The sequence below is a fragment of the Gopherus flavomarginatus genome, chromosome 3, assembly GCF_025201925.1.
Source record: "Gopherus flavomarginatus isolate rGopFla2 chromosome 3, rGopFla2.mat.asm, whole genome shotgun sequence".
Taxonomy (NCBI): Eukaryota; Metazoa; Chordata; order Testudines; family Testudinidae; genus Gopherus; species Gopherus flavomarginatus.
Window position 1 is genome coordinate 262339084 of NC_066619.1, and position 13494 is coordinate 262352577.

The 13494-nt window shown below is 40.3% G+C and overlaps 1 protein-coding gene across 1 annotated transcript in view; it reads left to right on the forward strand.

Moving 5' to 3' along the window:
- Positions 1-13494, forward strand: part of SORCS2 (sortilin related VPS10 domain containing receptor 2) — an 859447-nt gene that overhangs the window by 278088 nt on the left and 567865 nt on the right. Inside the window, exon 2 of the mRNA XM_050948134.1 lies at positions 401-468. Within this exon, the coding sequence (XP_050804091.1) occupies positions 401-468 (68 nt within the window). The remainder of the gene's footprint in view (positions 1-400; positions 469-13494) is intronic.

Below are 13494 nucleotides of genomic sequence, written 5' to 3' on the forward strand. Positions count from 1 at the left end.
TAAGATAAATGCATGTCCATAGAAGCCAAGACAGCTGCACTGTAAATTAGGACTTGGGACTAACTCAGCTCTTCCTGCTGTGAAAGTCATTCAGAATGATTGGACCTTGTGGTTTGGGAGCTGAGGGGAATTTATGTGATAATCTCTGTCTGTCCTCATCTCCCCCCGCCCCCGAAAAAAACCCAAAAACAAACAAACAAAAAACGGGAAAGTTTTGCAAAATGGAGATGTTTACAGAAGATTTACTACTGCCCCATGTCCCAAACCCACAAGGCCTGCTCTCTCCAAAGGTTCATGAAACTAGTCTTAATATCCAGATCAGAATAGCTCTGAAAATGCTCTATTGTTTTTTTATTTTAGCTCATATATCTCTATTTATTTTTACTCTCTCTCTGTGTAGGTGATTCTGATCCTTACCAAGTATTACCATACTGACATGGGGAAGGTGCTGGAGAGCTCTTTGTGGAGGTAAGTACAAACCTTTTCCTATATCCCTTGTTCCTATGCTGGCCAAAGTAGGACGGCTTCTTGTTTCCTTTTATCTTTTGAGGTTTCCTAATGGGTTGAATTGCTGACTCTGTGCCAGATATAGGGTTGCCCAGACTTGCATCTTTTTTATGGACTGTGGTTGAGTGAAGAAGAACTTGAAAGGGGTTTAACAATTTATGCAGTGGAAATAAACAACATTAGAGGATAGGTTATCTTTCCAAGGCCACATTTTAAAGAAAAACAGAATTCTAATTGTAAGTTGGCATCAGGACCTAATTCTCCTCCTCCTCCTTTTTTTAACCTTAGAAGTTTTGCACCAAAGTTAAGGGTACTTAATGTAGTCATTACTTTAATTGCTAGTAGCTTTTGCTGTTCAGCTCTGTATTTAGGTTAGTAAATTATTGTAGGTGTGGTGTATCTTTCTGGTTGTAACTTGGAGCCTGTCCAGATTGTATTGTGTCTTCTGATGTTTGGAAACTTGTAGTATTTCAAATGTAACTTTTAAAATAATTTTTCATTTAAGCAAGATTTACCAATGACTTTGTCAACTTTATCTCTTGCACACATACACGCTCACACTCTGACATGTGCACACAGAGACGTTTTTAGGGTTTCAGACACAGATATGGAACCAGTTAAATTCTCTGTTATACCAGTACAACTCCATTGATCAAGATCAATAATTTCCTTTTTAAGGGCACCAGTGACAGATGTAGGATTATTAATTTTCCATGCTGTTTTCTGCTGAAGTGCTCATTTTTTCCTCAGGTGAACTGTTATCAAATATCCAGTTGAAGTGATGGATGCACTTTAATGTGTGTATTTAAAAAAAATAAATCATACTTCCTATTGGAAAATCTTTCATTTAAGTGCTTTGGTACTGAATAACAAGCTGCATATTATACATTCAAAGTCATAAAAATATGTTTGTCCTGTGTTTCTAGATATACTTTATACTTTGTACACCCTGCTGTTCCATTCACGAAGATGGGTTTTAAACGGAATACTCATGTCATATGCATAGATCACATGAATTTTAAATATAGAAGTGTTTCCTGTATTACTGATAATCAGGGACCCCAGAAATCCATTTGTCACAGAAAAACATGGAATTTGTGTTTTTATAGAGAATCTTTAGTTTTTACACTTCGTGAAAAAATACATATATTAACAAAATTTTACTGAAAGTATCAGAGTCACTTATTCAATATGCGCAACCTCCCCTCTTGTGATTGATTTTTGAATGTGCTTTAAATTTACATAGCTAAACATCCTCCAATAAACGGCTTCCGGCGTATAGAGGTTACTCAACAGTGTATAGGAGTTCAAGTTTTAATGCATCTCAGATTTCACTTGGGCTTCCAAGACTAACTCAGAAAGTGAATAATGTTAAAATAAAAGCAATTTTTGCTTTTTTTTTATGCATTTAAATCCTCCTCCCCACCCGAAAATATAGAATACAGACATAGAATTATTTGGTAAGAAACGCAAATTGCAATTCTATTAATTTTATTTTATTATAATGATTGATGGCACTGGTAGGCACTATTTGCTTAAAAATGGTAAATATATCAATAAAACACGGTGTTCAACTAATATTATGGCTAGGGAAACTAAAGTTTGGCGTTTCATTGTAATTGCAGAAAAACATGGATTTTTATGGTTTTCTTAATCAGAGAATTTTGATTTTTTTATCCTGGAAAATTAGGATCCCTGCAGATAATGTAGGAACAATGCTATTTGTAATCTCTAGCTGGAGACCTTTTCCTGAGCCTTACTAGGTAACTAGATAGTCAACACAAGCAATGAGGGAAGGAAACATAAAATTTCAAGGAATGTGAATTTCTTACAGCCTGAGGACTTTGGTTCCAGAAATCTGCAACCAGAGAATATAGTATCTTCATTAGGGACAGGTATGGAACCCAGATTGTTGCAAACTCTAACCACCTAAAAACCTCTATGGAGTATTCCTCATGTTATGTAGCTCATGCCAGGGGAAGCCACAATTGCAGTCCTTGAACTCAGGGGAGTGCAGGGCTTGCGCCTTATATATGACGTCATGGGTGCACAGAACCCCAAAAGGAGTCAGAAGAAGGCAAGATCTATGGTCCGGCCTGGCTCCACACCCACTTGTGAAGTAGGCTGGCTGTGCTGGTTGGAGGAGTCTGCGTCCTCTTAATCTGCCCAGGTTTCCCATACAGTGGAGTAGCCCTGCACCACCCAATATTTTGCCAGTGGCTGAAGAACAGTCTGCCCCAACCTCTTGCTCCAGTACTGTACATATCACATAAGGGTAAATACTACCCCTTTACTTCATACCAGGTATGTGATAACTAGCACCTCTGAATGTGAAAACTGAAGAATATGAGCCTGATCTGGCCATCTTCTGCAGAGTGGCCTTGGTTCCCACGGACCCCTAGTGAGAGTAGAGGGCACTCAGAATCTTTCAGGGTTGGCCCTTTAAGGGCTATGACAGTTAATTTGGAATTGCCATTTAAAACTCCCTACTTGTGGGATGGGTAATTTTTCTTTTAAATCTTTGCACAACACCTTGATGAGAGAATACAACCAAATGAAAATTGGGATTAGAGCTGGGTGAATTTTTTGCTTGATTTATTTACTCTCAGAAAAATGAAGAAACTATTTGCAAATTCAGGTTAAAATTGGCAAATCATGTTTTGCCAGTAATGTTTTGGCAAAAATTAAAAAGTCAAAATTGTTTGTTTGGACACTTTTGAAACAAAACATTTAAAGTCTCATTGGGCAACTCAGGGCTTGTTTATACAGCCAGTTATAGCGAGGCAAGCCAGGGTTTAAATCTGTAGTGTACTAGCACTCCCACATTCTGGGATTTTCACTGCGCTATAGCAGTGTCCATCTGGGATATTAATGTGTGGCAAGCTTGCGTACTGTAGAGTCACACCCTAGCTTACCACACAGTAACCTGCCATGTAGACAAGCCCTTAATTATATGTATGTTTTTAAAAGTGCACCCTCCCATTTGAAAAGATAATGAAAGGAGATTAAACCCCCCAAAATTTCAGTTTTGGATTTTTTTTTTAAGATTTTTCTTAAAAATCAATTATTTGGATAGTCCTAACCACATGTTGTCTTCCTGTTATATACTGCTGGCCTATGTAATGTTTGTGGTATATGTCTAGTTTGCTAACTGTAATTCAGTATAATCATAGAAATGTTGGACTGGAAAGGACCTCAGTAGGACATCCCTAACAGGTGTTTGTGCAACCTGTTCTTAAAAACCTCCAGCGATGGAGATTCCACAATCTCCCTAGGTAATTTGTTCCAGTGCTTAACTACCCTTACGGTTAGCTAGCACGTTTTTCCTAAAGTCTAACCTAAATCTCCCTTGCTGCAATTTAAGCCCTTCTTAAGCCATTACTTCTTATCCTGTCCTCAATGGTTAAGAACAATATATCACACTTCTCTTTATTGCAACATCGATGTCAGAGGTGGGCAAAATACGGCCCATAGGACCATCCTGCCCGGCCCTTGAGCTCCCAGCTGGGGAGGCTAGCCCCCGGCCTCTCCTCCCGCTGTCCCTCATCCCCCACAGCCTTAGCTCACCGTGTCACCAGTGCTCTGGGCGGCAGGGTTGCGAGTTCCTGTCGGGCAGCGTGACTGCAAGAGCCGCCGGCCTGGCCCGTGCTCTAGACTGCGCAGTGGCGTGGCTGGCTCCAGTTGGGTGGCGCAACTGCCAGTCCTGGTGCTCTGAGCAGCATGGTAAGGGGGCAGAGGAGGTTGGATAAGAGGCAGGAGGTCCCGGGGGGCATTGGGGACAGGGAGCAGGGAGCGGTTGGATAGGCATGGGAGTCCCTGAAGGTGTGGATAGGGGTCGGGGCAGTCGGGACAGGGAGCAGTGGGGGTTGGATGGGTCAGGGGTTCTGATGGGGACAGTCAAGGGATGGGAAAGGGAGGCGGCAGATAGGGGGCGAGAGCCATGCTGTCTGGGGAGGCACAGCCTTCCCTACTCGCCCCTCCATACAGTTTTGCAACCCTGATGTGGCCCTCAGGCCAAAAAGTTTGGCCACCCCTGTTGTATGGACTTGAAGACTGTTATCTTGTCCCCCTCCGTCTTCTCTTCTCCAGACTAAACAAACCCAATTTTTGCCATATTTCCTTGTAGATCATGTTTTGCAAACCTTTAATAATTTTTTTTGCTCTCCACTGGATATTCTCCAATTTCTCCACATCTTTCCCAAAATGCGGTGCCCACACTGGATGCAGTACTCCAGGTGAAGACTTATCAGTGCTGAGTAGAGTGGAAGAATTACTTCTCATATCTTGCTTACAGCACTTCTTCTAATCTGTCCCAGAATAATGTTTGCCTTTTTTGCAACAGCATTACATGTTATATAGTGGATTTCAAACTAACTCATGTTTAGTTTGTGATCCACTATAACTCCCCAAAGCTTTTCTGCAGTACTCCTTTCTAGGCAGTCATTTCCCATTATGTATTTGTGCAAGTACTTGTTCCTTCTCAAGCGGAGTGCATTGCATTTGTCCGTATTAAATTTCATCTGATTTATTTCAGACCATTTCTCCAGATTGTCAAGATCATTTTGAATTCTAATCATGGCCTCCAAAATGCTAACAGCCCCTCCCAGCTTGGTATTATCTATGCCAGGAGTTCCCAAACTTGGTTCACGGCTTGTTCAGGCCATGAGATGTTTTGTTTACCTGAGTGTCTGCAGGTATGTCTGCTCGCAGCTCCCAGTGGCTGCGGTTCACCATTTCCAGCCATTGGGAGCTGCAGGCACCCGTACCAGTGGACAAACAAAGCATCTCGTGGCCCGCCAGGGGCTCCCTGAACAAGCTGTGAACCAAGTTTGAGAGCTCCTGATCTATGCCATTATCCAGATCATTTATGATGATACATTGAATAGAACCAGATCCAGGACAGATCCCTATGGGACTCCACTTTATATGCCCTTCCAGCTTGATTGTGAACCAGTGATAAATACTCTCTGAGTAAATTTCTCTCTCAGACAAGACTCTTTCAAAATTACCCATTGAGACCCTGTACTTACAACATAAACATTAAACATGCTTCAGATAGTGCTGTTATTTAAGATAATTGCTTTAGGTCTGATTCTGCTCTGAACACACGTAAATGAGGTGTAACTATACTGTAATCAGTGGAGTTATATCATCATAAAACTAGTGTGAGAAGAAATCAGGCCTTTCCCTCTGCTTTCATGCAATGGATTTACAAGATAGTGTGCCTTTTAAAACCAGGATGAAGTACCTCATGAGGAAAATGCTTAGAAGTAGCCTTAGAAAGAGTTGGCTGTTGATTTAATGATCAACTTATGTTTCTGGAATGCAACTGAAATAGAAGCTTGGAGCAGCGGGTTTGAAACTGAAACTGAACTTTCTGGTTTGGACATAAATCTAGTTTTCTGTAAATAGGAGTCAATAAGTGAATATACTCAGATTGTAGCACGTACTCAGATTAGAAAACTACCTAAGGGTCCAAAGAGAGTAAGAATAGATAGTATTTAGAATAAATCCCGTTTCTCTTGGAAGCTTCATGTTCTGTACTGTGCACAAAAACCAAGAAAATTGGTAAATGATGAACCATAACATAATAGAAAACTGAACAATTGTACTTTCTCTATATAGTTATTTCAAGATAGCGGGTATAAATTGATATATCTCCATTGACTTTCAATGGAACTACATCCGATTACACAAACTGATGACTTGCTCCAATGTGTTCCTATGTAAAATGAATCTTTTAGTAGAGATTTTTTTTTACCCTTCTATTTGCATCAGAACAAATACACAATAAAAGAGATGTGGAAAAAATTCATAGAGACTTTTGGTTATGGGGAAAAGCCATTTATCTCTGCAAGGGTTGTCTGTTCTAATGGAATTGATACTGTCATATTATTTCCAGTATTTGTCTTTCTGTTAAATTGTCTTCCTGGCTAGAACAACCCCTCACATTTATTGTTCTCTCTATGGGACTTATTCTTGGGATGCTGTAGATAGTTATTGTAGCACTGTGGCTGCTATTACAGTGTAGTCACAGGGTTTTCCCCAAAGCCCTGTACAATCCTAGATCTAAAACAAGGCTATTGAAAATGTGGTTTTTAGCTTAATGAAATCTCTATTAGCTGCGTAGCAAAACAGCTCTTTGTTGTTGTTTCTTAGTGCAGCTCATGTACAGGGTCTGCTTTTGATCTTGAGTACTATGGATTTAGTTGAATTCATCCTGTTTTGCAGCAATGTAAAAGAGATCAGAATCAGACCCACAGTAAAATTATACTAATTACACAAAATGGAAGCCACAGAGATGAGGGTATCAACCTCCAGGCTTGAGTCCTCTGGCCCAGATAATTACATCTAGGCAATCAACCTCATTTCCAATTAATAGCATGTTGTTTCATGTTACTTTTGTGCCCTTAAGGGGTGCCAGTCTCTTTTGGTTTGTACGCTAGTGCCATCCCTTCCCTGAAAGCCTCCCCTGATTTTTAATTTGCTTACAAGTTACTTTAAAAGGAACACTTTCAGTTGGTTTTTTTGATCAGTTTCACTCTTTCTGATGAAGACCATCAGACCATTTCCCTACATCCTTTCCAAAATCCTTCACTAAAATCTGACTCCAGACACTGTTTAGAGAATTCTTTTATTTAGGAGTCAGTTGTGATCATTAGGTGTGATTAACTCTGATCAGTGTATTCTGAATCTTTAGTGCAGATCTGTCCCACTTATCAGGCCACCAGACAATGTTATCCCTCTGCTGAGAAGTAGCAGGTATCATGCCCTTGCAGGTCAGCTGTCCGTTGGAGGAGAAATCGCTGACATGGCCTAGGTGAATGCTTTGTGTAACCTGTTTAATTTAGGGCAAGTCTTCTCTACAAAATGAAGTCGACCTAGGTTACATTGCCATACAGCCACCACAGTAGTTAAATTGCTTTTGCATGACCACACTGTACTCCTTGTGTCAGTGTCCTCATCAGGTGCGCTTTCATTGATTTAACTGTCAGTGTAGGGCATTGTGGGATGGCTTCTGAAAGCCAGCAACAGTTAGCTGATGTAAGCAAGGCAGTGTCTATGCTAACACTGCGTTGACGTAACTACATTGAGCTAAGTGCTATGCCTCTCGTGGAGGTAGAGTTATTAAGTTGGTGTAGTGGGCAAGTTACATCAGTGGGAGCTACATTTTAGTGTAAATGCTTACAAAGTTAGGTTGACATAAGCTGCCTTACGTTGACCTAACTCTGTAGTGTAGACCATGCCTTACATACATACACCAGCCCTGGAGCAGAGGTGGTCAGGCAATCTTCTCTTTCAGAGATCTTGGTGCAAACACAAGAGCCTAGTTTCCAGGGAGCAGCTCTGCCTCAAGAAATGGCTCTTGGTAAAGAGATTCAGGCAAGGAGGAAGCTCCCTTGCTGCTTATCAAAGCTACTTGAAAGAACCTGCATCAGATAACCAATGCCACTGCATTTCCTTCCAAGACTAAAAACTTACTCTCGTGCTAAGAAAAAGAGCCAGGTAAGATGGTAACAGCTCGACTTGATGGTCTCTGCCATCTGTGTGCTGGATGAAATTCTAAACCTGTACTGTGTAGGTGCCAGACTAGATGATCATACTGATGGCTTCAGGCCTTAAAAACTTTTAAATCTTTAAAAATGTTATTTTCCTTGGGCTATTGAAAAGTCTCTTTCTGTTCTCTTGAAACTTGCTTTGCCATTATCCCTTCCTCTCTTTCCCATCACACACTCATCTCATAGGCTTGATCTACAGCTAAACTTAAGTCAAACTACCTACATTGCTCAGGCCTGTGGAAAAACTTTGCACCTTGTGCAGCTTAATTAAGTCAACCTTATCCCCACCATAGACGCAGCTGGGTAAGTGGAAGACTTCTTCCATCTACCTACCTACTGCCTCTTGAGGGGGTGGATTTACTATAGAGAAGGGAAAAACACCTTCCATTGCTGCAGTAAGTGTCTACGCTACAGTGCTACAGCATCATAGTTGCAGTGGTGTTGCTTGTATGATGTGTAGTGTAGACCTGCCCTTATTAACTTTCTCTCTACCAGTGAATCAAGGGATTTGGGGAGCTCAGTGGTGGTGACTGGTGTCTGTTCTCTGTGCCGCTGTAGTTGCAATAGGAGCTTGGAGAAGGGAGGGAGATCAGACAGATAGGAATATATCAGTTTAAGGCAGAGTTAGAGTGGAATTCATCCAGTAACCAGAGACCCTGATATTGCATCTGGATCTATACAGGCTGACCCCTGTACCCATGCAAATCTCTGTTAATTTCAGTAGGTACTTCAGTCTGCCCATGTGGGTTAGATTGTAGGATTCGATGCCTACATTTCAGTTGGCTGCAAAGTCTAATAGTTGAGTAATAAGCTAGTGACAGAATGGTACTTGATAGTCAGAGTGCTAACAACCCTGCTACATCAGTGGTACAAGCCAGCTCCACTGATGAAATAGAAGCACAAATCGTCATGGAAGCATGTAAGTAGAGCTAGGAAACGCCAGGATTTATTTGTGTTGTCAGATTTGCGTCTGCTGCTGTGTATATTGTTTGTTTACTTAGTAGATATTGATATTGAAACTGTGATACATCTATCTACTTATTTGGCTGAAAGCAAGCAAGATAGATTGGCAGAGGTCACCTTGGTTTCCTCTCTGAACATAACTTAAAATAACTGACACTCATCACTGAGGACAAGTTAAGATGATTGTTCATAACAGTCTTATTCAAAAGTGTTTTAATGAAAGTGAAGCAAACCCCTGGGGATACAAGGCATAGGTCATTTTAGCCATGTTAACTTAAATATATGCAAAAATATCTTAAACTAATCAAGGGCCAGAACTTCAGAGGGGCCCAGCTTGTGCTGGCAAAGGATGCGTGCTTGTGGGATACCAGTCACATAGACTAAGGGACGGGTGCAATTTACCACAGAGGGTCCACCTTAAGGGCTATGTGGGACTTAAATCAGGCATAGGGCATGTCATAGTATAATTTCCAATTCTGAATCTTAGCGTCCAAAATATGGATACTAGCATGAATTCCCCTAAGCTTAATTACCAGCTTAGATCCTGTAGTGCTGCCACCAATCAGGACTTAGAGTAGAGTGCCTGATAAACTCTGGTCTCCCCCAAAACCTTCCCTGGGGACCCCAAGACCCAAATTCCTTGAGTCTCACAACACAGGGGAATAAACCATTTCCCTTCCCCCTCCTCCCTTCCAGGTGTTCCCTCCCTGGGCTCCTGGAGAGATATACAGATTCAAGCTCCGTGAATCTAAACAAAGGGATTCCCCCTTCTCCTTTCTTCCTCCCAGATCTTTTCCACCCTGGGTAACTAGGAGATCACCGTGATTCAAACTCCTTGAATCACAACACAGAGAAATCAGGTGGGTTCCCCCCATTTTTTCTCCCCCTCCCTTGTCCTTCCCTGTTAAGTACAGACTCAATTCTCTTGAGCCTCAACAAGGGGAAAAATCAGATAGGTCTTAAAAGCAAAACTTTTAATAAAAGAAAAAAGAATGAAGAAAATTACTGTAAATTCAAGATGGAATATTACAGGATCTGTCAGCTTATAGAAACTGGAGAAAAAAGCCTCCTCCCCCAGCAAAATACAATTTAAAATACTTCCAGCAAACTACACATTAGACCCCTACCAGCCAGATACACATTTGCAAATAAAGCAAAAACAATCAAAAAGACTAAACCGCTTTTCTACCTTTTGTACTCACAAAATTGGAATAGAAGATTAGAGAGCCTGTGGGTACGTGTGGTCACTCTCAGAGCCCAGAGAGAACAAAGCAAAACCCAAAAAACACAAACAAAGGCTTCCCTCCACCGAGATTTGAAAGTATCTTGTCTCCTGATTGGTCCCCTGGCCAGGTGTTTGGTTCCCTGTTTATTAACCCTTTACAGGTAAAAGAGACATTAACCCTTAACTATCTGTTTATGACAGGGCATTGAGCAAAATTTACCCTAAGTGCACAGTTTTGTACACAAAAGAGATCAATTTTTGCACAAGCAGATATCTGTGTGTACTTTGGATGCACAAGAATCTCTTTGTGCATACATGCATATATTTTATGGATGCAACTTTGGAAGCCTATACTGGAAATTTAGGATCAATTATTCTATTTTAAATAAGCAACAGCTAGGAAATTCATGCTCACACTTAGCACTTGTCTTCAGACATGAACTAATTAGTCGTCATAACACTTCTTGGAAATAGGTAAGTAAATATTATCTCTGTTTTACAAATGGGATAATTAAGATGTTCAGTGACCTGCTGAAAGTTACATAATAACTCAGAAGCATGCATGGCCACAGTTGGAACTGGCCATTTCTGGCTTTCAATCCTGTTGACAGATCGCTAGACAACACTCTATCTCCGATCTGGATTCAGCTTTTCCCTACTTAACTTGTTAAAGATGATGAATAATAGATGATGATGATTACTAATAAAGTTTTAATTGCATAATTATCAGGCTGTAATGATATGGTAGTGCTAACACCACTCACCATGTAATTGCCATTGTTCCCAGTGGCATTATCATGTAGTTAATGCCTTGCTACAGCAAAATATCCTACATTTTTTATGTTAACTATGCTGTTCAATTCCTCTTAGTGTTTTATGATGAACCCAACATTTGTCAATTCTCAGAGCGGTGTGTGATTTTACCCAATCTACCTGCTGTCATTGGGACATGGCTGAAAGACAGATCAGAAAGGTCACGTTCATAGGAGAGGCAGCTGCTTCTTCTCTCTCTCTCTGTCACACACACACACACACACACACACACACACACACACACACACACACACACACACACACACACAGAGCAACTTTTCAGACATCATAGCTAATATCCTCTTCAGAGAGAACCTTTAGACAAATATACAAAAGTAGGGCTACATTACAAAATAATGTCTTGCCCTTTATAAACCAGTCTCAATTCCCACATATCACCCAGCAAAATAACCTCTCCATGCATCTCTCATGTTCTTCAGACAATACTTTCTAGAAGAATCTTGGGAAAACTGATACACCCTACAAAGTGCTCAGTATTTTCAACAAATTCAGGATCCCTCACAGAAATTACTCTGCCACTTTTAAGTCATGGTGCTTTTAGTTCAAGCCCATCCACTGATTTTAACTGCAGTGGTATCTCCCACAGAGACAAACTAGTTAGGGATAGTCTACACTGACACTTTACAGTGCTGGAACTTTCTTGCTTAGGGGTGTGAAGAATCATCCCCCTGAGCGCAGCAAGTTTCAGTGCTGTAAAGCACCAGTGTAAATAGTGCACCAACTGGTAGCTACGCCTCTCATGGAGGTGTTTTTTGTAGAGCGCTGTGACTACACAAGCCACAGCAGCACTTTAGCATTGCCAGTGTAGACTAGCCGTTAGTTAGCTAGATTCCAAACCATTTAGGGCTTTATAGGAGAAAAACTACATATAACCTCCTGGAAACTAATAAAAAGAAACCTGGCGGTAACTAAAAAAGAAAAAACAAGTGTAGACTGCAGAGTAATATTTTCTCCGTTTGAAGTTCAACCTAATATGTGGGCAGCCGTATTCCACACTAACTTGCATTAGATGGTCTTAAATTGCAGTTCTGCTCTGAATAGTGACTTTGTAGGAACGGGCTTAGGGGTGGGAGTGGGGAATCCAGTTCCTGATTTGCTTACTTTCTGAGGAGGGAAAAAATGAAGTGTTTCCAATTACCTGGGATCTAAAGTCAGACTGAGTTTTCTCTGGCTAGTTCATCATTGCCAGTTAATAAAGATTCTGTAAATGAAAGCTGCCCACATTTACATCTGTACAACTCAATTTTCCTCAAATTGCGCTCTCAATTGCACCTGTGCCTTCATGAGACGATTTTGGAGACAGTTGAGTTGCAAACATGGCCCTGCAGTTGGAACTTGGTCAACAATTGTATATGATTTCCACATTTGCATAACAACATTTCATTGAAGTCAGTGTGATTTGTTCATGTTACAAATACTCTACCATGGATGGTGCTACAATGGATGGTGCAGCACAATTTCCATTTACTTAATTTTATTTTCAAGCATTTAAAATGTTCGGCTGCTAAATAACACTTAGAAATGTAACATGCTCATTCTTGGCTCATGAGCAAGGTGGTATTTTAGGGAACCTTCAAATAGGCAAATATGTGCTGAAATGTGCAGAAGATAAAAGCAATGAGGACAACATACTGTTCTGGCAGTCTTCACTTTTGCATATGTCAGTGGTTCCGTACAATAGAGGCCCTGATGCTACAAAGGCTTAAGCACGTGCTTGACTTCAGTGAGACTACTCATAGTGTGTAAGGGTAAGCAATGCATAAGACTCTGCAAGTTTAGGACCTGTGAATGCAGTCTTACTTATTGTAAACTACTGGGGGCAGGGACTATCTTTTTTATTCTGTGTTTGTAGAGTGCCTAGCACAATCGGGTTTTGGCCTGTGACTAAGGCTTCTAGATGTTACTGCAATATAAATAATATAATGTAATCTATTACATATTTTGATTTATAATATATAAAAAAGTAACTACTATGCATGATAGTAGTTTACATAAAGTCATAGGCAGTTTTTTAAATTAAAATACCCATAATGTCTAATCCACTTTGAAGCACTTGTTTGCAAAACAATTATTTTTCAAAACTGAGAGTCTTTGGGTCTATAATGGCACGATAAAGTAATCCAAGAAGTATAAATTTTGTTTTATTAATGATCTGTATGACTTTTAAATGGCTATTTTTTCTTAACTATAATTTGGTAAATATGTAGTCAAAGAACATAAGAAATAAATGATAAGTTGTGGACTGAGTACCCAACTGTCATTTCCAATTTGATACCATTTAAAATAGTTAAGGTATAAATCCTTAACACAGGCTTTATATTGTTAAGAATAGACCCTTATCTACAGTATACAGATGCTAAAAGGCACGGGTGTAATAAAACAGAGCCTTGTTAAATACATAACGTT